The sequence below is a fragment of the Lynx canadensis genome, chromosome F2 (assembly GCF_007474595.2).
Source record: "Lynx canadensis isolate LIC74 chromosome F2, mLynCan4.pri.v2, whole genome shotgun sequence".
In the NCBI taxonomy this organism is placed as follows: Eukaryota; Metazoa; Chordata; class Mammalia; order Carnivora; family Felidae; genus Lynx; species Lynx canadensis.
The window spans coordinates 42,265,648-42,288,898 of record NC_044320.2 but is presented as its reverse complement, the minus strand read 5'-3'; the positions used below and the strand labels follow the sequence as shown (position 1 = coordinate 42,288,898).

The 23,251-nt window shown below is 39.5% G+C and overlaps 1 protein-coding gene and 1 pseudogene across 1 annotated transcript in view; one reads left to right on the top strand and one right to left on the bottom strand.

Annotated features, from left to right (window-relative positions):
• Window positions 1–2,855: 2,855 nt before the first annotated feature.
• RAD54B (RAD54 homolog B) overlaps window positions 2,856–23,251 on the bottom strand; it is a 57,719-nt gene continuing 37,323 nt past the window's right edge. The window contains exons 10-14 of the mRNA XM_030304195.1: window positions 20,421–20,596; window positions 11,107–11,368; window positions 9,294–9,360; window positions 8,902–9,102; window positions 2,856–3,144 (exon numbers count right to left, since the gene is read on the bottom strand). Of these exons, the coding sequence (XP_030160055.1) occupies window positions 2,927–3,144; window positions 8,902–9,102; window positions 9,294–9,360; window positions 11,107–11,368; window positions 20,421–20,596 (924 nt within the window). The 3' untranslated portion in view covers window positions 2,856–2,926. The remainder of the gene's footprint in view (window positions 3,145–8,901; window positions 9,103–9,293; window positions 9,361–11,106; window positions 11,369–20,420; window positions 20,597–23,251) is intronic.
• On the top strand, window positions 4,896–5,609 carry LOC115506283 (annotated as a pseudogene).

The following is a 23,251-nucleotide window of genomic DNA, read 5'->3' as shown; positions in this document are numbered from 1 at the left end:
ACTCATCTTGCTTCCACCCCATGTTCCACCATTCCGTTCCATCACCAGAGCAATTCAGATCATGTCTTTCCTTGGCTCAAATCCTGGTGGTTTTCCATCTCCCTCAAGAGTAAAAGCTAAAGCTCTCAAGACCATCTTCAGTGCCCTCTACCATTTGAATTGCCCCCCACCATCATCTCTTTGACCTCATTTTTTACTACTCTTACTCTCTCCACAATGACCTCTGGCTGTTTCTCAAACACGTCATACACTCCTTCATCTGTCTCAAGGCTTTTGCACGAGGTTCCTTCTGTCTGGGACATTTTTCCAACAAAATGCCATGGTTCTTTCAGGTCTCTGCATAAATTAACCCTATATAAATAGCAATCCACAGCCCCACTTTAATATCTTTCCTTTATTCCACTTATTTTTCTTCATAGCACTTATCATGTGCTGTATTACATATGTGCATTGTTTTCTGTGTGCTAGAATGAAAGTGCCAGGATGGAGACTGCCTGTGGTATTCATTGTTGTACACACAACCCCAAGGACAATGTCCAACATGTGCTAGCTACTCAATATTTGTGGAGGGACACCTGGGTGGTTCAGTCCATTGAGCGTCTGGCTCTTGATTTTGGCTCAGGTCAAGATCTCACGACTTCATGAATTTGAGCCCCAAGTCAGGCTCTGTGTTGACAGTGTGGAGCCTGCTTGGGCTTCTCTCTCTCCCTCCCTCTCTGCCCCTCCCCACTCTCTTTCTCTTTCAGAATAAATAAATAAACTTTAAAATTAGTGGTGCCTGGGTGGCTCAGTTGGTTGGGCATCTTTAGGCTTAGGTCATGGTCTCATGGTCCATGGATTTTGAGACCCACATCGGGCTCTGCATTGATGGAGTGCAGCTGCTTGGGATTCTCTGTCTCCCTCTCTCTGCCCCTCCCCTGCTTGCTCTCTATTTCTCAAAATAAATAAACGTTAAAATTTTTTTTAATTTAAAAACTATTTGTGGAATGACAAATGAATATACTCATTTAATCAAAATTAAGGAAGGCAAGAGTTTCAAGAAGAAAGTGTTCGCCAGTATTTAATGTGAAAAAAAGCTGAGATAAAGACTGAAAAGAGTTCACTGCATTTATCAGTTAGGATGGAGGCCAACAGCTTTGGGTTGACAGTGCCCAGGAAGAAAGAAAGGAAGACATTAAGAACTCTTTTCTGAAAATGGATATTGGTAGTGACTACACAACACTGTGAATATACAAGTGGTCATTCTTTCTGCAGAGTCTAATTTTTCAAATAGTATAAAGCAAAACTTACACTATTTTTTAAACTTTCATATCAGCTCATCCAATTAAATTATTCTGCCTACAAGTATTTACAATTGAATGCCATCAATTATAATTACTAAAATGCTTTTCTTCAGTGATACGTCGTGGATAGTGTGATGGGTCAGCTTCTGCTGAGGCAGATTTGCTTACAGGGAATTTGTTGGGAAGTGCTCTTTGGAACAACATCTGTAAGGGAGTGAGGGAAGCATGACTGAACAGAGAGAGAGGCTGAACTGCACTAAAGCTGCAGTAAAGGCCTCGACTGAGGAGGTCTGGAGCTGGACCGTCCTTTAGACTTGTCCTGAAGAGCTCTGGAGCTGGGCCTTTCCAACCTACATCAACAAATCACTGGATGACAGCTACCCTGCGGAGGGAGCGTAACCTTGGGTGAGGCAGCGCTTTTCAGCTCAGGGCTATACTCAGGCAGGGATTTGGCTAGGAGTGGTGGCAGACACCTAGGGAAACAAACACACTGGCAATCTGGACGGCACGCTCTAGCATCCACTACAGTTTAAGATAGACAATAAAGCTACTAGTCTCTATCGTTGTATTTTTTTAAGGATTTTACACCTGAGAATAACATGATGCAAGACAGATACTGAAAGAAGTTTTATATGGAAAGCCTCATATATGAGGTCTATACATAGGGCCAAGAGACACCATTTTTGATTATTAGTTGACTACTTCCTCACCGACAAATTTGGGCCTATTCATGAATCCTAGATGTACAACTGCCCAGGTATGGCACTAGAAATCTGAAGAACTCAGATTTGCTCATACATAATTATTGAGTCTTTATTCAAGACCTCAAGACAATATTCAGCCTAAAAGAAATTTTCCTAAATGGAAGCAGAAGCTGATTGTAGACGCCCCAGTTGGAGACTGAGAAATTCCTTTCTCCTTGTAGACTTCAGTCTTCTAAAGCTTGCTTTGTACACTAAAATTAAAACTCTCTTTTTGATGTCAAAAATTACTACAGACAACCCTCGACATGAGGGTAGCCGAACCTTTCTTAATTCAGAATACAAACAATGTTTGGTGGACACTGCTTTACAGACTGCTTGCCAGTGCCCCATGTGTCTAAGGTCTCAGATTAGGAGCTGGTGTTCTGAAGTGTCCCATCGTCCTTCATCTCCTGCCCCAACCTACTGACCACGCTCACTCCAACTGCTTTGCAGCAACTATTACATTCAGCATCGTCAGCCTCTGCAGTCCTAGGTGCTGATTCTCTTGCTCCCTAGAGCTATAGTTTAAACTGGTCAAGTTTTTCAATGGTCTCACACATCTGTGTCTAATATTCCTAATCAGATCAGATTTCCCAGAGACTGAGACTAGGTATTTTACCTTTTTATATTCCTTAAAATTCTTTAATGGGTATTTAATAAAAGTGCATTAATTATGAAACATTAATTAATAATCTGATGACAGAAGCAAGTCTTTAATATTTCAACATTGAAGAATACATACAAAAAATTAAGCAACTCAAATTTTGACCATGTATCAAAATTATATTTTGCAACAAAAAATATAACTTAAATAATTCTATTAGTTTTCAAAAATTACATTTAATTATTATGTTAATTTTTTAAAGAGTTGGCAAGAGAATGTCATGAAGTAATCGCTTTTTATATAACAGTACTTTGGTTGGTTATATTCTGAAAAAAGAATGTGACATTTTCTCTTATTCTTTCAAGAAAAGGATCTGTAAGATTTAAATGATCTCCAGAAAAATGTTTCCATTGCTTCAGCTGTGACATGGAGAGAGGTTTCAGAGAGCTAGACTTCTGGTGATGTGGACCAAGCTGACAATTTCTAGAGATAGGGACTTTTTCCAATGAATCACCTGAAATAAGTAAAACAATGAGAAAATCCTTAGGCCAATCAATACCCTACTATAAATAGTACTTTTTTTATTTTATGACACAATGAGCTTATATAATTTATTACATTTTAGTCTCTGACTTCAAGGGCATTGTGGTCTACATTAAACAAATAATCAAAGAGATGTATTACAGGTATATAATCCCTTACCTAAAACCTTTGGGACAGATATGTTTCCAAATTCAGAATATAATTGGAACGATCTGGGACAGCACTCCATCATCAAACACATTAATATTCTGCAGCAAGTCATATGAATAGTCTTATGAAATGGGTTAATGACTACTTTAAGTCACATTGACTTAAAGTTTTTGCCACCCAGTAAGTTTGTTGCAAACTTATAAAGAAAAAAAAACAACTTCTGGTCTTTCAATCTTCCTAGATTTCAAAATCGAAGACAAGGCACTGTGCAGCTGTATTACAAACAGTGGTAAGGGTAAGGAATTAAGATACAAGGGACTCTGAGCACATGTAACAAGAACTGACTTGTTTTATTAAGATCTGAAGGATGAGAAGGCAAGAACCAGATGAGGAAAGGAGGTAAAGCACTCCAGGAGAAGGAACGAAAGTGAAGGGAGTCTGGCACAGTCTGACGAACTCACAGGAGCCCAAGGCAACCAGAGAGCCCAGAAAGCAAAGCCAAAGAAAGATGCAAGAAGTTGAGTAATGCAGGGTAAAGTGCATTCAAGGACCAGATGCAAAACACTGTGATCAAATCCTGAATGGCAGAGGCTAGTAGTTACTCATGAAATCCCTATCTCTTTCCTCCAGGCCACTCAGCCACATTTCTCTAGTCTCCCTTACACTTAGATGCAATCATGGAGTCTGGCCTATGGAAGACAGATAGAAGTGCTCTGGTCACTTCCAGGGCTGGCTTAGAAAAATCCCCCATATCACATGGTTTTCTACCTTTCTTCTTCTCTCACCTGCTGGCTGGCAGATGCAGGGATCCCAGCAGCGAACTCTAAGGCCTAAGAGGATGGTAGAATGAAAAGTGGAAGAAGCCTAGATCACTAAATCACCTCTGAGATTTAGCAGTAGTAAATAGCGAGTAATAGTAACTAGCTGTCCACTAGTTACTATTATGTGCCCTGTGACATGAATGAGAAATACACTTCTATTGTGGTAGGCCACTGTGCTTTCCTGTTACAGCACTACCCTATCCTAACTAACCACTTTAAAGATTTTAGTCTTAAATATATAAACAGGGCATCTGGGTGGCTCAGTCAGTTGAGCATTTGACTCAGGATTTTGGCTCAGGTCACAAGCTCACAGTTTCTGAGATCAAGCCCCGCATCAGCATCTGCGCTGGCTGCATGGAGCCTGCTTGGGATTCTGTGTCTCCCTCTCGCACTGCCCCCCGCCGACTCACTCTTAAGCTCTCTCTCTCAAAAATAAACATTAAACAAGTAATAAAGATTTTTGTCTCAAAAAATCAATTGACTAATTAATTAAAATGAAGGGGTGCCTGAGTGGCTCAGTCAGTTGAGTGTCCAACTTCAGTTCAGGTCATGATCTCACGGTTCATGGGTTTGAGCCCCACATTGGGCTCTGTGCTGACAGATTGGAGCCTGGAGCCTGCTTTGGATTCTGTGTCTCCCCCTCTCTCTGGCCTTTCCCTGCTTGCAATCTCTCTCCCTCTCTCAAACATAAATAAACGTTAAAAAATTAAAAAAAAAAAAAAACAAACTTTAATTATAATGAAGATTTTAGAGGAGGAAGATGGCGGCCACCTTAGAATCTGGTGGAGGAGCGGGGTCTGTCCCAGCCTGGGGTCCCGAGGCTATTGCCCCCAACTGGGAAAGCCAGGAAGTCTCCACAGGGACCACTATCATGGCCATACAATTTGAAGGGGGTGTGGTTCTCGAAGCCGACTCCAGAACTACCACTGGGTCCTACATCGCCAATCGACTGACTGACAAGCTGACCCCTATCCATGACCGTATCTTCTGCTGCCGCTCAGGCTCAGCAGCAGATACCCAGGCAGTAGCTGATGCTGTCATGTATCAGCTTGGTTTCCACAGCATTGAGCTAAATGAGCCTCTGCTGCTGTACACAGCCGCCAGCCTCTTTAAGGAGATGTGTTACCTATACCGGGAAGAATTGATGGCAGGAATCATCACTGCAGACCCCCAAGAAGGAGGCCAGGTGTACTCGGTGCCCCTGGGGGGGTATGATGGTAAGGCAGTCCTTTGCCATTGGGGGCTCTGGGAGCTCCTATATCTAGGACTATGTCGATACCACCTACCGGGAAGGCATGACCAAGGAAGAGTGTCTGCCAATGCCCTCACTTCAGCCATGGAACAGGATGGCTCCAGCAGAGGTGTGATCTGCCTGGCAGCCATCCAGGAGTTAGGGGTGGAGCGGCGGGTACTTTTGGGGGACCAGATTCCCAAATTCACCATTGCCACGTTACTGCCTCCCTGATTCCTACAATTCTAGGATACAGTAAGAGACACCCCATAGCCACATTAAATTCAATAAACACTTTGTCAAAAAGAAAAAAAAAGAAAAAAAATGAAGATTTTATAATCTCTATCTTTAAGAGTAATGGAAGCTACTGAAAGGTTTTTTTTTAAACATTTTATTTATGGGGGCACCTGGATGGCTCAGTTGGTTGAGCATGTGACTTTGGCTCAGGTCATATTCTCATGGTTCTTGAGTCCAAGCCCCACATCAGGCTCACTGCCGTCAGCGTAGAGCCTGTTTTGGATCCTCTGTCCCTTTCTCTCTCTGCCCTCCCCAACCCCCCCCCCCCCCCCCCCGCTCACACTGTCTCAAAACTAAACATTTTTTTTAAAAAAAAGCATTTTATTTACGGGAAATTTCAAATATATATAATAGTTGACAAGATAGGGGCACCTGAGTGGCTCAGTTGGTTAAGCGTCCAACTTCGGCTCAGGTCATGTCTTGCAGTTTATGAGTTCGAGCCCTCCATCGGGCTCTGTGCTGACAGCTTAGAAGCTGGAGCCTGCTTCAGATTCTGTGCCTCACTGTCTCTTTGCCCCTCCCCCCCATTCGCTCGCTTTCTCTCTCTCTCTCTCTCTCTCAAAAATAAATAAACAATAAAAAAGAAAAAGTTGACAAGACAGAAATGAAGAACCTAAAGATTTATTATGCACCCCACCTTCAGTAACCATCAATAGCCAATCCTGTTTTATTTAGGCTTTCTCTACTTCCTTATTATTATGAAATCAATATATAGTACATATCATTTCAACTGTACATATCATTTCAACTGTAAATATTTCACTTCACATTTCTAAAAGATAAAGACTTCTTTTAAAATTTCATCACACTTTTTTTAAAAAAAATTTTTTTTTCAACGTTTATTTATTTTTTGGGGACACAGAGAGACAGAGCATGAACGGGGGAGGGGCAGAGAGAGAGGGAGACACAGAATCGGAAACAGGCTCCAGGCTCTGAGCCATCAGCCCAGAGCCTGACGCGGGGCTCGAACTCACGGACCGCGAGATCGTGACCTGGCTGAAGTCGGACGCCCAACCGACTGCGCCACCCAGGCGCCCCATTAAAATTTCATCACACTTAAAACTGTCTTTCCTTAATATCTAAATCCTGTCAATGTCAAAAATCATTGAGGTCTTAAGAGATGACAACATCAAGAATCTAGAAGACAGCAGGATAATACCTTCAAAGTACTGACAAAATAAAAACAAAAACACCCTACTGACTAGAATTGTACACCTAGCAAAGACAGCATTTGAGAGAGAGAAAAAAAACAAATATACTTTGAAAAATCAAAGATTGAGAGTTAACCACTAGTAGGCCTTTGTTGGAATAAGAAGAACATGAAAAGACAATAGGGCGCCTGGGTGGTTCAGTTGGTTTAGTGTCTAACTTCAGTTTAGGTCATGATCTCACGGTTTGTGAGTTCAAGCCCCATATTAGGATCTCTGCTGTCAGCACAGAGCCTGCTTTGAATCCTCTGTCTCCCTCTTCCTCTGCTCCTCCTCTGCTGCTTGTGTGCTCTCTCAAAAATAATAAACATTAAAAAAATAATAATAAAGCAAAATAAAATAAAATTATAAACGTACATATTTTCTGACCCAACAGCACTGATAATTTACCTTATAGATATACTTGAACATATGGGAAAAGATGTATGAATAAAGATATACACTGAGTGGAAAGAACCTAATTGATATACCTAATTATACCCGTAATTATACCTAATGATACCTGTGGGGGACAAGTAAAATGGAGGATTATATAAGGGAAAAAAAGAATAAGGAAACCTTCTGGAATGATATGGAAAGATTTCAAGATATACTATTAAGTGAAAAAGGTACAGACCTGTATCTATTTACTATGCTACCCTTTATTGGTAGGAAAACTGGACAAGAATATATATTCAGAGTTATTTGCATGAACATAAAAATATATCTAGAAGGACACACAAAAAGCTAATAATGGTTATGGGATAGGGGCTAGAAATTAGGCAGACAAGGGTATCATAGAGTTTTCATATATACATTTTATATATTTAAATACTTGACCATGTAAATATATTAACAATTTATAAGTTAAAATACTTAATTTTTAAATCTGTAAAATAAGATAAAATTGATTTTAACAGAAAATTTGACTAACATGGCACAACTCTAAACTACGTAATTAAGAGAATATACATGGTTTTCATGCACACAAGAAACATTTACAAAGTGACCACATACCCGGCCACACACATCATTATAGTTACCAAAGAATCAATATCTCACAGACCATATATCTATCTGACTACATTGCAGTAGCCGGAACACAATAACAAAAACTAAAATACATTTAAAACATACTTTTATACAACACATGAGTCAAAGCAGAAATCACAGTGGAAAATATGAAACATTTAGAACTGAATAATAAAAAGACTGCATATCAAAATTATGAGATTCAGCCGAGAGGAAAATTTACAGCCTTAAATACCCATTTTAGAAAAGAAGTCTTAAAATCATCAAGCTAAGCACTCCACTTGAAAAATAAGAAAAAAAAAACAGAGTAAATACAAGGAAAAATGAAGAGAAAATAAGCAGAAATTATTAAAATAGAAAAAGCATACAAGAGAGAGAATCAAATGTTGACTTACATAAAATATAATTCTTCCATGTCAGTCTTGTACAGTCTAACTTCTTAAACCTTTTCAACACAATTTACCAAGGGACTTCAAACCACTGGATACTGCTGCTCAAGTCCTACTCCTGATCCAGTTCCTATCTGAACAGTGTCAACTCTGAAGGGCTGACATTCTCAGGCTCACTTAAGCAGCACTGGGAGTCTGTCAAGTACTGAGAAGTACGGTGGCCCCTGCTAACTGCCTCAGAAGGTATGACCACATTATAAATAAGCTCTAAACCAAAAAAAACACAGTAGGATTATTCTGTCAAGTATGTTTTTTAGGAAATAGAAATAAGGATTAAAAACATTTTTTGTAACTCTGAAGTCATTATACCAGGACTTGATTTTCCTAACAAGTTAAACATTTAACAACTAATTCAGAAGACGCTAAATTGAGACAACTAATAAGGTTCTAATTAATATTTTCTCAAATATTCATCTGGCAGGTGCCCTATGACCTGAGAAAAAAAGAAAAGTAATAAACGCAAATGGTAAATATTTCAGTTATTCTGTATTTAAATGTTTTCAACTGCTAAAGAGAGATAAATTAACTTTACCATCATAACAGAATTAAAATACAACTAACCTGTATGATCTTTGTCTCCTGTACATTCACAGTCAAGCAGGTCATGGGTAACACAATGTGAACTTTCATGTAATGTAAACAAATTTTTAAGCTCCTCTACTGAGAACTGGATATGTTCAGAGGTCTTGGTTAGGTCTACAACTGCCCCTGAAAGATCTTGCTTACTGATTTGTCTCTGATAAATCTTTTCTTCTATTGTACCTAAAGAGAAAACATTGATTAGATTTCCTTCAGATCTTTAAGTCTGTTATTTTTGTAGGGTAAAACATGTTTATTAGCATACTGTTTAACAAAATAACAATATTTCTGATATCAAAGTACAGACTGAGCAAAAAAAAATTGTTTTAACTCTTCAAAAGACTACATTTTTTGTCATACTGAAGGGTTATTACCTGTGGTTAGGAGTCTGTAAATATGTACAGGATGTTTCTGACCATCTCTCCATACTCTAGACATTGCCTATAGAAAACAGATGAAAATTCTGAGAGTACAGTGGAAACCAGTAGCCCTGTCCACATAAGCATATTGCTTATGCTAACAAGATAAGCATATGCTTATCTTAACATATGTAAGATTAGGAATTCTAGATTTCAATTATAGCTTCAGAAAACAAAGCCCAGGCATACCCAAGCATTCTCCACTTCATACTCTTTTCCTGGAAAGAAAGGTAGGGATGAACACTCACTATCGTACTAAAAAAGCTGCAGAGTTGTCACACAACAGTGAGGGGATCTATCTGCATCAAAGAACAGGACAGCGAATTTGGACAGCAAGAACTCAAAGAACCAAGTATAGCATGGGCATGGAGGGTTTATTCTCATTCCAAGTAGCTTATGAATCCCTAAGATACCTGCAATCAGTTCAGGCTCTGGGTAGATTCCTGTGGTTTCACAACGTATCAATGATAGTGTAAACAGTTGGTGTTCAAATCCCACACATTCCAAAGAAATGTCTCACTTTCAACCAGCTCCTGGGAGATAAACTCTAAGCCCTTGTCAATTCCTGCCTGATTAGAGCATCTTAGTTTACCTAAGGCCTTGGGCCACAGAAGATAGTTTTTACCAACAATTTGACTCAGGTGTGGGCTATAGACCAGTTTGACCTGTGGTGGGGTTGGAGACTGAGCAACTTAGGCCAGCCACACTGGTACTCCATGCCTACATGACTGACCTCCAACAAAATCTCTGGACACCAAGACTTGAGCGAACTGCTCTGGATGGCAATACTCCAATATGTGTTGTCATTCATCAGTGCTGGGAGAATTAAGTGTTGTACATACAACGTCAGTGGGAGAGGACAACTGGAGGCTTGTGCCTCATCTCTCCTGAACTCCCCATGTGCCTTTTACCTTTACTGATTTTAGTCTGTTTCCTTTCACTGTAATAAGCCGTAACTATGAGTATAGCTCTATGTGTCCTTCTAGTAACTACTGAACCTGAGGGCTGTCTTCGAGTCCCCCAACATAGACACTAAGTGAGTGCAAACTGTAGGTAGAAATCTGAAAATATGTGAAGATAGACTGTATTCCGAAGAAAACAAAAGCTGCTTCTGAAATATTTTCCTAAATCAGTTAACTTAATATCTTTACTACACCCTGCACAAACACTGATCAGAGCATCTATAACACTTTATTTTCTTTCCCTGATGGTCATGAGCATCCTGAAGACCCAACTGTGCAGTAGAGTAGAGAACAGAGAAATACAGGTTTGGGTCTGAATCCTGGCTCTGCCTCTTCTAAGCTATGTGGCCCAGAACAAGCTTCCATATCTTTATCTGTAAAACAGGCTAATAATATCCACATTTGCAGGATTATTGTGAACATTAAACAGATGTAAAGCACCTAGCAGAGTGCCTGATCGAAAGTAAGGGCTCACTATGCAGCAATTATATATCCTCTTCATCTTCATATCCCTGGCAGGCTTTAGATCCCCAGTATGCATTCTATAATGTTTATTTTTTTTAATGTTTATTCATTTGTTTGTTTAGAGAGAAAGAAAGAGTATGTGCATGCACACAAGAGGGGCGGAGAGAGAGAGAATCCCAAGATCCCAAGCAGGCTCCTTGCTGTCAGCGCAGAGCCCAACACGGTGCTGGAACTCACAAACCATGAGATCATGACCTGAGCCAAAATCAAGAGTCAGATGCTTAACCAACTGAGCCACCAAGCCACCCCATAATGTTTATTTAATTCATAAACAGTCATACCTGGATATCAGTGGCTGGATTCCAATCAATATCATACAGAATTAAGTGAGATCCTCCAATAAGGTTAAGTCCCACACCACCAGCTTTTGAACTTAACAAAAAAATAAAATCAGAAGAGTATTTACTATTAAAGCCATCAACAATTTGCTGTCTTTGAGAGACTGGTGTTTGTCCATCAAGTCTTGTAAAAGCATATCCATGACGCCTGCATACTTCTTGTAGAATATTCAAGGTTTGTGTGTAGTTGGACACCAACACCACCCTGCCAATCAAAAAGAAAGAGTCTTTATATATAATTTTAAAGCAGTATTAGGTTTTTTTAATTGAAAGGAAATACTACAGTGATACTATCAGTGATATTTATAGAACATGCAGCAATGACCTTGTACAATTAAATCACAGGTTCTCCTTAAAATTCAATTTTTAGTTTTTTTAATGTTTATTTTTGAGAGAGAGAGAAACAGAGACAGAGACAGAGTGAAAGCAGGGGAGGGGCAGAGAGAAAGGGACACACAGAATCCAAAGCAGGCTCCAGGTTCCAAGCTGTCAGCACAGAGCCCAACACAGGGCTCAAACTCATGAATTGTGAGATCATGACCTGAGCCAAAGTCGGACACTTAACCAACTGAGTCACCCAGGCATCCCTTAAATTCAATTTTTAAATCAATATCTAAGAGATGTCCAGTATTAAGATACTGCTTTATGCTTTCTTCACCTCTCTGAAGCCACCCTAAAAACATCAGAACAAGAAAACAGAAATAACTCTACCTTTGATAAAGCAAAGAGATAGTTATGTGTGAAAACACAGAATAATGGAATGGTGACCTGCTGAGGAGTACAGACACTGTAAAACCTAAGTGCCCAAGGAGGTAGATTCTAATAAGAAACAAGCACAAATTTATTCACATCAGGGAATCTTAACATATCTCAGAAGGAAGGTGTTTAGACTGCAGCTATTATAAGAGCACTGGTAAACAGAATCCAAACTCTATTCCCATGACTATTCTTTCTCAGCTAGAATGTTTATATTTTGGAGAAAGTAATGCAAAGAAAACTGAGACCAAGGGACTCTAGAAGGCAAGGTTATAGTGAGAAATCAAAATGAAAGTCTGTACACTGGATGTACGATCCCAGTTCCCTTTTACTGCCAACTCCCAGAACACCAGTAGCCAGGCCTTCTTCTCACATCCCACCTCAAAAAGATAATATTGGAAGATTCACCTCTGGAATGATTTAAATGACCCTGAAGAAAAGGTCCACAGATAAGGAGGCTCCAAATAAAAAAGCCAGCTCACTGTCTAATTACCCAATAAGGGCCACCAGTCTACCAGCCCTACCCGGGCACATGCAGTGTTCAATTAACGTTTTACTACATCAATCATAAATATGAATGGATCACCAACAATTTGAGGTAAGGTTCCAACATGAAAAATAGACACTAAAATGAATAAACAACAAAAAAAAGAAACCTGTATGAAACAGAGCAATGGAGGAAACAGGAAACAATTTTAAGAACATAATTAATATCCTCAAATAAGAAACATCAGGGGTACCTGGGTGGCTCAGTCAGTTATGACTCCGACTTCAGCTCAGGTCATGATCTCACGGTTTGTGGGTTCAAGCCTCACGTCGGGCTCTGTGCTGACAGCTCAGAGCCTGGAGCCTGCTTCAGATTCTCTGTCTCTGTCTCTCTCTTCCCCTCCCCTGCTCACACTCTGTCTCTCTCAAAATTAATATTTAAAAAGATTTTTAATAATAATAATAATAATAATAATAATATAAATAAATAAATCCAGAGAGAAATTCTGGAGATGAAAATGTGGATATAACAAGATAGCAGTGACAGCACATGATCTGGCAATACACTCGGGGAGCTGGGGATTGCACTGAGAAACAGGATGCAAAGGCAGAGAGGAAATGGGGGCTGTTGCTTTACAATGAGCTTTTTAACACCTTGAAAAATAAAAATTTTTAAACAATAAAATAATATAAAAAGTAAAAACAGTATTTTTTACAATAGCTAAAGCAAAAAATAAAAATAAGGTAAAGAATCTTTCCTATATATTTATATTATTAGCACTGGAAATCTAAAAACAATAAAGCAAATTTTAACAGTTATAATTTTAAATATCTATGCTAAGAAGGGAAAGATAATCCAACAATATATTTGTATTTCTTGTACCAGTTACTTTTTGTTACATAACAAACCATCCCAAAATTCAGTGGCTTAAAACAACAACCATTTATTTTCTACTTAGCTTACAAACTGTAGTATTAAAAAGAAAACCACAGACCCAAAATGGCATCACTTAGGTCAAGACCCCAAGTCAGTAAACAAGACTTGATAACTAACCTAATTGCAATTTCAGTCCCCAAGGAATGTAACCTTTAACCAGTCAACATGGAATTTCCTGATCAATACCAGGAAATTTACTGATAGACCCCTTCAGCTCCCCTTAGGAGGGCAACCCTGCTTAAACAATGCATTCCTTGCTAATAAATTCCTTTCTCCCCACCCCCCAACACTCGGCCTTGAAAACATTTTTGTTAGTTTAGCTCAGGAGAGCTCCTCTGTAGTTACTTGATAGATGGGATGCTGCCTGATTCAGGAATTGTTTAATAAAGCCAATTAGATCTTCAAATTTACTTGGTTGAATTTTGTTTTTTAACAGTAGATTGGCAATTTAGGCTGGGCTCAGCTAGAAGATTCCTCTGCCGGTCGTGGCTGGGCAAACTCAAGCATCTGCAGTCAGCTGCCAGGTCAATTGGGGACTAGCTGACCTACTCATCAGGCTACCCAAGGTTTATTCACACGGTGACAGAAGGGTTCCAGGAACCCAAGGGAGGAAAAGCCCCAATGCACAAGATCTTTGCAAGTCTCTTTTTTGTGCCATATTTGCCAACACTGCATGGTCCAGTGCAAGTCATGTGGCTCAGCTCAGAGTCAGAGTGGGAAATCACTCACAATTACCTAGCAAAGGAACATGGATACATGGAGAAGAACTTAGGCCATTTTTGCAATCTACCATAATCCCTATACTACTATTTCAATCATTTTTCCTTCCTCTTTCTCATCTATTATTGTTAGAGCAGGCAGTTAGTCAGGCTTTAACAGGATGCCTGGAAGCCAGCAAAGGGGGAGTCAAGGCCAGTTACCAGGAAAGTTAGCAACCTGTCCCAGCAGTATTCCACAAACAAAGCCACAAAAAGCCAGATCAAACCAGACAGGCCCAAAACAAAGAAGGTCAGAGACCCTGACCAAGTAAGGGGGAAAAGACGCAAAATCCTCCTCCCAAAGAAATCCTCTCCCCAAACAATAAATAGCCCACCCCTCAGTTAACAACAGTCAATAGAAGAGAAAGACCCAAACTTCTCCCTTGAGTTCACCCGCTCTCCAGAGTGTACTCTCACTTGAGTAAACTCTTCACTAGCACAACTTAACCACTCTGTCTGGTCTGTCCTTGAATTCTTTTCTTGTGACAAGACTGAGAGACTGCAGTGATGTTTTGGGACAGGCTGGATGGAGGGCCTGGAGGTCTCCCCCAGTTCACCTAGCAACCTTATAGAGATGAATAATATTATCTAAACATAGTTTTTTCTGATCTAACTTCACTAGAAGGAAAAAAAACTCTGGCTTAATATTTTCCCCCAACAAATCCTTACAAGGCTAGGTGCAGATTGATGGGATAGGTGACTGTCTTAGGACTCTCAGACAAGCCTCTTTTAGAGGTCTCGAGCAGCTCCTCCCCACCCCCCACACAAGTACATACCACTTGGAAACAGGCTATTATTTTTATGTTCACTAGACTGTCCCCTAAAGCAACTGAAATGTGTAGGCAAGGCATCAGGTCTATATAGTACAATGCAAGCTGTACCCAGCAGGAGAGTCTCCAACAAAGAGAAGCACAGGGGCTGGAATGCAGCATAAAGTCTGCTCACCAAGCCATGAAGCCTGGTGCATGAATGCAACAACCAGGAGGGAAAATAAATGTTTTTAAATTTTGAAGTTTCTTTTTTTTAAATTCCACAAAAGGGTCACCCGGTGGACAAGAGTTCTCAGATATGCCTCCACCCCATTCTAACACATCTTACCTACTCAAAAACACCATATGTGCTAGAAGATGTCTTCCCAGAGACCTAAAATATAACTATCTGGTTCAAGTCAATGGTAACACAGTAGTCACAGTGAAGACAGTAATACTACTCCCGGAACCAAACACTACAACTTTTCAAAGGTTTGTGCATAGGCAGCCCAGCCTTGGAAAGCCTGGCCTCTACACTCAGTTTTTTATTAAAAAAAAAAAAAAGGGGGGGGGGCCATCACTCAACACCTAAAAAACAACCCAATTAGAAAATGGCAAAGGACTTGAATAAACATTTCTCCAGTGAAAACATAGAAACGGCCAGCGAGTATATGAAAAGGTGCCCAACATCACTAATCATTAGGGAAATGCAAATCAAAACCACAATGAGATATCATTACACATCCAATAGCATGGCTATTATCAAAAAACAGAAAATAACACTGTTGGTGAGAATGTTGGAGAAATTAGAAATCTAGGGGCGCCTGGGTGGCTTGGTCGGTTGAGCGTCCGACTTCGGCTCAGGTCATGATCTCGCGGTCCGTGAGTTCGAGCCCCGCGTCGGGCTTTGTGCTGACAGCTCAGAGTCTGGAGGCTGTTTCGGATTCTGTGTCTCCCTGTCTCTGCCCCTCCCCCATTCATGCTCTGTCTCTCTCTGTCTCAAAAATAAATAAATGTTAAAAAAATTTAAAAAAAAAAGAGCCTAAATGTCCATCAAGTGATGAATGGATAAAGAAATTGTGGTTTATATACACAATGGAATACTATGTGGCAATGAGAAAAAATGAAATATGGCCTTTTGTAGCAACGTGGATGGAACTGGAGAGTGTGATGCTAAGTGAAATAAGCCATACAGAGAAAGACAGATACCATATGTGTTCACTCTTATGTGGATCCTGAGAAACTTAACAGAAACCCATGGGGGAGGGGAAGGAAAAAAAAAAAAAGAGGTTAGAGTAGGAGAGAGCCAAAGCATAGGAGACTCTTAAAAACTGAGAACAAACTGAGGGTTGATGGGGGGTGGGAGGGAGGGGAGGGTGGGTGATGGGTATTGAGGAGGGCACCTTTTGGGATGAGCACTGGGTGTTGTATGGAAACCAATTTGACAATAAATTTAATATATTGAAAAAAAAAAAAAAAAAGAAGAAGAAATGTGAGTCTAAGGGCCCTGTTGGTGTTACACCTTAATTATGTGATAAACTAAACATATTGTTTGAAATGTATTATTACACAATCTGTTTAAATATTCAAAAAATTAAAAAAATAGAAAGTGGGTGTAAAAAAAAAATTAAAAAAAAAAAGAAATCTTGTGCACTGTTGGTGGGAATGTAAAATGGTGTAGATGTTATGAAAAGCAGTGTGGGGGCACCTGGGTGGCTCAGTCGGTTAAGCCTCCAACTCTTGATCTCAGCTCAGGTCATGATCTCACAGTTCGTGAATTTGAGCCCCGCACTGGGCTCCATGCTAACAGTGCAGAGCCTGCTTGGGATTCTCTGTCTCCCTCTTTCTCTGCCTCTCCCCTGCTTACACTCTCTCTCTTTCTCTCTCTCTCTCAAAATAAATAAACTTTAAAAAAGAAAAGAAAAACAGTATGGTGATTCCTCAAAAAATTTTTAAAAGAATTCCCAAATGAGCCAACAATTTCACTTCTGGGTATATATCCAAAAGAACTGAAGGCAGGGTATTGAAGGAATATTTGTACACCCATGTTCATAGCAGCATTATTCACAATAGCCAAAAGGTGGAAGCTACCTAAGTGATTGTCAACAGATGAATGGATAAACAAATGTGGAAAATACATACAATGGAGTATTATTCAGCCTTAAAAAGAAATTCTAACACATGCTACAACACGGACGAAGCTTGAGAACATTAAGCTAAGTAAAATAAGCAAGTCACAAAAAGACAATATACTATATGATTTCACTTTTATGAGGTACCTAGAGTAGTCAAATTCACAGAGACAGAAAGTAGAAGGGTAGTTCCCAGGAGCCGAGGGGGAGGCAAGCCTGGGGAGTTGTTATATACTGGGTACAGTCTCAGTTTTGCAAGATGAAAAGAGTTCTGGAGATTGGCTGCACAATAATGTGAATGAACCTACCACTACTGAACAATACACTTAGAAGCAGTTAAGATGAGGGGCGCCTGGGTGGCTCAGTGGGTTAAACATCTGACTCTTGATTTTGGCTCAGGTCATGGGATCAAGCCCCATGTTGGGCTCTGCGCTGACAGCATGGTGCCTGCTCGGGATTCTCTCTCTCTCTCTCTCTCTCTCTTTTATCTCTCTCTGTCCCTCCCCTGCTTGTGCTCTCTCTCTCTCACTCTCAAAACAAATAAACAAACATAAAAAATATTTTAAAAATAGTTAAGATGGCAAATTTATGTTATGTGTATTTTACCACAATTTTTTTATTAAAAAAAATTTTTTTAATGTTTTGAGAGAGAGAGAGAGCATGAGTGGGGAAGGGGCAGAAAGAGAGGGAGACACAGAATCTGAAGCAGGCTCCAGGCTCTGAGCTGTTATGACAGCACAGAGCCCAACGTGGGGCTCAAACTCATGGACCAGAAGATCATGACCTGAGCTGAAGTCAGATACTTAACCGACTAAGCCACCCAGGCGAGCCTTACCACAATTTATTTAAATGTTTATTTATTTATTTCGAGAGTGAGAACATGAGTGTGAGCGGGGGAAGGGCAGAGGAGAGGGAAAGAGAGAATCCCAAGCAGGCTCTCTCAGAAACCATGAGATCATGACCTGAGCTGAGATCAAGAGTAGGACGCTTAACAAACTGAGCCACCCAGGCACCCCTTACCACAATTTTAAAAAGGCCGAGGTAGGGGCTGAGGGGAGTAGAATCTTTTCAGATAATGGAAAGCAACAGAACACCCAGCCTCTGCCACTGGCAGAAGTGCTGCTGCTTCTCTCAGAGAATAGGTAGGGTATAGTTTTCTTGGAGACCCTCAGGCAGTCAAAATGACCCTATCCCAACTCTACCTCCAACTCTACCTTCCTCATCGTTCCTTTCTTCCCACCACAAGACGTACAAAATCCCCTACAGCATTTCAAGGATAAATTTCCATACATATGTTTCTATCTTTTCTCATTTCCTCTAAAACTATTCATTCACTATTCCTTGTCCAATAACAACTACCAATCCTTTCCTCCTCAGAGAAGAGAAAAAAAATGGATCCAGTAACACAACAAAAAAAGCAAATAGTTAAGTCTGAGTTAAAGTTTATACTCATAAGATTAAACCAGATCACAATCTGCACATCTATATTATACATGTTCTTTTGTACATATGAAATATTATAAAACATTTTAATCAAACTGTATTAAATACTTTATAGAAAGTTTCCTTATTTTAATTCCTTCATTGTTATGAAAAATAAACCTAAAAATATGCACAAGTCAAATGATATTATAAATGCTCCAAAGAGGTTATGCCAGATCCCTTGACAATTAAAAGTAATTACTATTTTGCAATCTTTTCTATGTATTTTTGCCTTAATTCACAAACACAGTTTGATACAAAGATAATTAAGACACAGTCCCTGTATTACAAATACTGATATATAAGAGAACTAAAATGAGAACTAATACGATGTGAGAAGAGCTCCAGGAGAGGTAGGTACAGGACACAAAGGGAGTACAGAAGAGGGACATCTAACTCAATCTGAGGCTGGGGGCTTCCAAGAGGAAAAAGCAATGGAGCTGAGTCTTAATGAAGAGAAAAAGCTGGTCAGATGAATGAGAAGTGAAGGCAGCAGAGGCATGAGAGCTTGTAACATGTAAAAGCAGAGGGTGAGAAGCAGAGCAAATGGCAGGTCTGGTAGATGTTTGGTATGACTGAACCACATGTTAAGTGTGAAGAAGTGGTGGCAAATGAGGCTGGAAAAGGAGGCATTAGCCAGTCATGAAGAGCCTTGCCCAATGTGCTACATAGAGTTTAGAAATTCCTGGAAGACAATTAGGAGTCTTTGAAGGACTTTTACGGAAGACAGTGATATGTTTGCATTTGTAGTTTAGAAATATAATTTAGGGCAATGCTGATATGTGATGAGGTTGAAAGAGGGAAGTAGTTTATAAGAGACCATCATAGGGGCGCCTGGGTGGCTCAGTCGGTTAGGCGGCTGACTTCGGCTCAGGTCATGATCTTGCGGTCCGTGAGTTCTAGCCCTGCGTCGGGCTCTGTGCTGACAGCTCAGAGCCTGGAGCCTGCTTCATATTCTGTATCTCCCTCTCTCTGACCCTCCCCTGTTCATGCTCTGTCTCTCCCTGTCTCAAAAATAAATAAATGTTAAAAAAAAAAATTAAAAAAAAAAGAGAGAGACCATCATAACCCAAATCATTAATTACAAGAGTCAAAACAAAAATCTTGGTACCAGAAAGGAGGTATATTCCAAGATTAAGAGATAACAATCTAGAATTTAGTTACTGACAATGTTGGGTGAGTGAAGAAAAGTGAGTCTAGAATGACTAGATTTTCTGCATGAATCATGGTCCCATTCATCAAGCCAAGGAATGATGAAAAAGGATCAGGTTAAAGGATAAAGCTGTTGGGGATATCTGTACCTTAAAGTCTTACATGACATCAAGAGAGATTTAGATGCCCATTAAACAGTAAGAAATAAGAATGTGGGAATGAGAAGGCAGAGTTGGACCAGAGATAGAAACTTGGAATCAAGACTGTATGAGTGAGAATTGCAACAATGGAGAGTAGAGGAAACCAAGGAAGGCTGTTTAGAGTAAGAAGAAGTCTATGTCAAGAAGTATTGACATTTGGGGTGTCTGAGTGGCTCAGTTGGTTGTGTGTCCAACTCGTGATTTTAGCTCAGGTCATTGTCTCAATTTTGTGATTTTGAGCCGCACAAGGGCTCTGAGCTGACAGGGCGGAGCTTGCTTGAGATTCTCCCTCTTTCTCTGCCTCTCCCCCACTCGTACTCCCTCTGTCTCTATCAAAATAAATAAATAAACTTAAAAATTAAAGTATCAACATTTGAGTGACAGAGAAGAAAGGATTCTGAAAGAGATAGAGGAATAAATTAGTAGGTGTTAGATATCAAAGATGTCTCCAGGTTTTTGTAAACATATGTATCTACCTTTAGATACAGTTTTTCTTAAATAAAGACCATGATCCCAAAGAAGGAGGGAGAAGAGGAAGTAAGGCTATAGCCTAAACCAAAATTCCACGAGCACTTACAAGCAAGTTTATTAAACTGATCTCTTACTTTTCAGTGGGACGAAGTTCACGGATAACGGCTAAGAGCTTCAACAGCACTTGGAGTTTTCCTGACTCTTCCTCGGTAAACATGAGAGGGTTGTAATCAGCAGGGAACACATTTACCAAGCCTTCATATAGACTCCTTTCTTCATTTTCATCCCACGTTGAGCTACATTCTTTTCCCTATTCAAAAGGATGATTGTTAACTGGCTCATGTTTATTTTGTTAACTGGGAGGGAAAGAAATGCTAAAATTATGGGGGGGAAAGTGAAGATTAATAGCCATCTGAAAAGACCAAGTTAACTATTACGTAAATCTTCATAGGTTACGATGTGATCATTTTTGAAAAAGGTAACATGCATCCTACTGAGTTCATTACAGAGCCATTTGATGCATCTCCTAGTGCAAGCGATCTTCACCCTACAAGGGCAGCATCACTGCCCACATGTTCCTTGGGAAGGGGAGGAGGGACAGCAGAGAAATAAGAGAGGAAACTACAGTACAGTGATACAACTGTTCTCTCCAAAACCCTAAGATCTCTCATTCTTCTCTTCTTTCCTTCCCTCTGCTATTACTTCTCTTTCCTGATTTGTGGGCTTGACACAGCACCTCCCAGGTTATACTCAGAATCAAGCATAAGAGTTTACTCACTCTTATGAGCAATTTCTCGTAGCTATTTCTTCCACAAGAAGGAATAATTCTGCCATAAGTTAACAGAAATTTATTCTTACTTATATTTTGTTTACATTACCAATGGTTTTTAGAATACTTTTATTCCAAAGTGATTATCAGCACCTTTGAAATTCTTTTTCCAAAAGTGCCTAGATGACATGTGAATACTTAACTAAAAATATACTTATTAATAACTACAGCACTTTTTAGGTTAAATTTCTGAGACTGGCTGGTCTCCTCACTTTGTTCCACATTTACCAGATTTATCACTGTTTTTAAAACTTTGTTCAGTCTACTCCACCTGCCTGGAATGCTTCCTCATTTTTCTGTCCAATTATCCCAATCCTATAGATACTTAAGGACCCAATGTAAATTCCATTTGATTATTTATAGCTCTTTTTTGGGTGGCAAAGGGGGCACTGAGTCTTAACCTTTATGGTTACAAAATACAGTTCAGCTTTGACCTTAGTTAATTGAGAAGTTAACTATATACTTTATTATACTTCCCTATGTTTTCGTGGGTGTTGTGTTCCCTCTTTAATAATTCCAGAAACACTTAAAGGCAGTGAATCCTGTAGTGTAAGATGCTAGGCACAAAGTACATTTGGCTTATTTCCAAAATATAATAATAGTTGGGTAAAGTTGCTTGATTAAAAGTACCTGGAAACCTAAGATACTAATATCACTGGAATATACAAGGGGAAAGAGATGGTTGCTGGGTGCTTCAGCTTAGGTCTGCTAAGATGCCTATACCTTGGAGAGGTCATCAGAAGACCACAGACCCAGGATCTAGTCCACAGCTTTTCACGTTCAGAAACTGAGTAAGTTTAAGCTCTAGGCAAATGAGCCATACTAATCAAATTAAGAAACAAAGTCAGAATATAAATTTATTGACCTTCAAAGGAGACTTGCCTATTTAAACCAAGTGGCCTATACATTCTGTCACATGAAACCACAAGGGAAGCCAAATCATTAGCGTAAAGTTGTCTGGTGAATATTAAATAAAAATACAAGGGAAATGGTGATCTTATGGCACAAGTTCTTAGCCAGGAACATGTAATCAGAATCACTTGGGGAGTCGCTTTTTCCAAATCCTCATACTTGGGTTCTACTCTCAGAGTTTCTGAATCAGTCCATAGGTGTTGAGGTCTGGACAAATGGAGTTTTAAAAGTTTTCCAGATTATAATGCATAATACCCCTAATTAAGAATCAACTAATAGATAATATCTTCATTCTGTGACAGCCTGATAAATCACCTCCATCACAGGGGAGTTTACCAGTTAGACTTCTCATATCAGCCAATCATGGCATTCACTCTTCTGACTCTCTGTAGCCTTTGGTTATCAGTTACACTTCTTTTGGTTATATTCCATTCACATTTCCTGAGAAGAGACCCATCACCTTGACTGAACTTGGGAAAAAATCCTAGTTTCAACAGGAATACCTTTATAAAAAAAACTCTGCTTCAAGGTTGTTTATACATGTGGAAGGCTCATTTCAGCCACTTTCTATTGATCCTCATTTGCTATGATGTTAGAGGAAAGGCTTTACCAAACAAGACTCAGATTGTAAGTTATGCACCCTCTTTGAAGCTTGTGGTATCCTGTGCCTATTACTAGTTAACTGGTGCATTCTGGGCTATGATAAAGTCTACCTTTTAAGGAAGAATGTTTGGCTTCTATTTTTGCTGGGCATCATGCCCAAAGGGTTTAATTTTTATCACTGTATATAAAATCTGTTTCTTAAAAAGTGGATTAATAAATTGTTATAATCCTGCTTACTGCAGAGTTACAGAAAGCTGACTTCTCCTATGATAAACTATGTAAATATAACTCATTGAAGGATAAACTTGAAGAATTCTGGTAGAACACTCCATTTTCCAACTATATAACTAATGACGTCAAGCGTGATGCAGCATCCATGGGTTTTCTTTTGTTTTGTTTGTAAATTATGATTTTACTGTTTAAAGAAAAAAATAAAAGAATAAAAACTGTTCTAAAACAGTGTTAAGAATGAGCTGGGGATAATAGAGTTTTCATAGTTATTGTGTAATTTCTATGGTCAGGCATTCTGCTAGGTTGTTTCCATGCTATTTCATCAAGTTGCCACAGGAACTTGATGAAATAGTATGTTCATAGGAAGTTATTATTGTCTCTTCTTTGAAA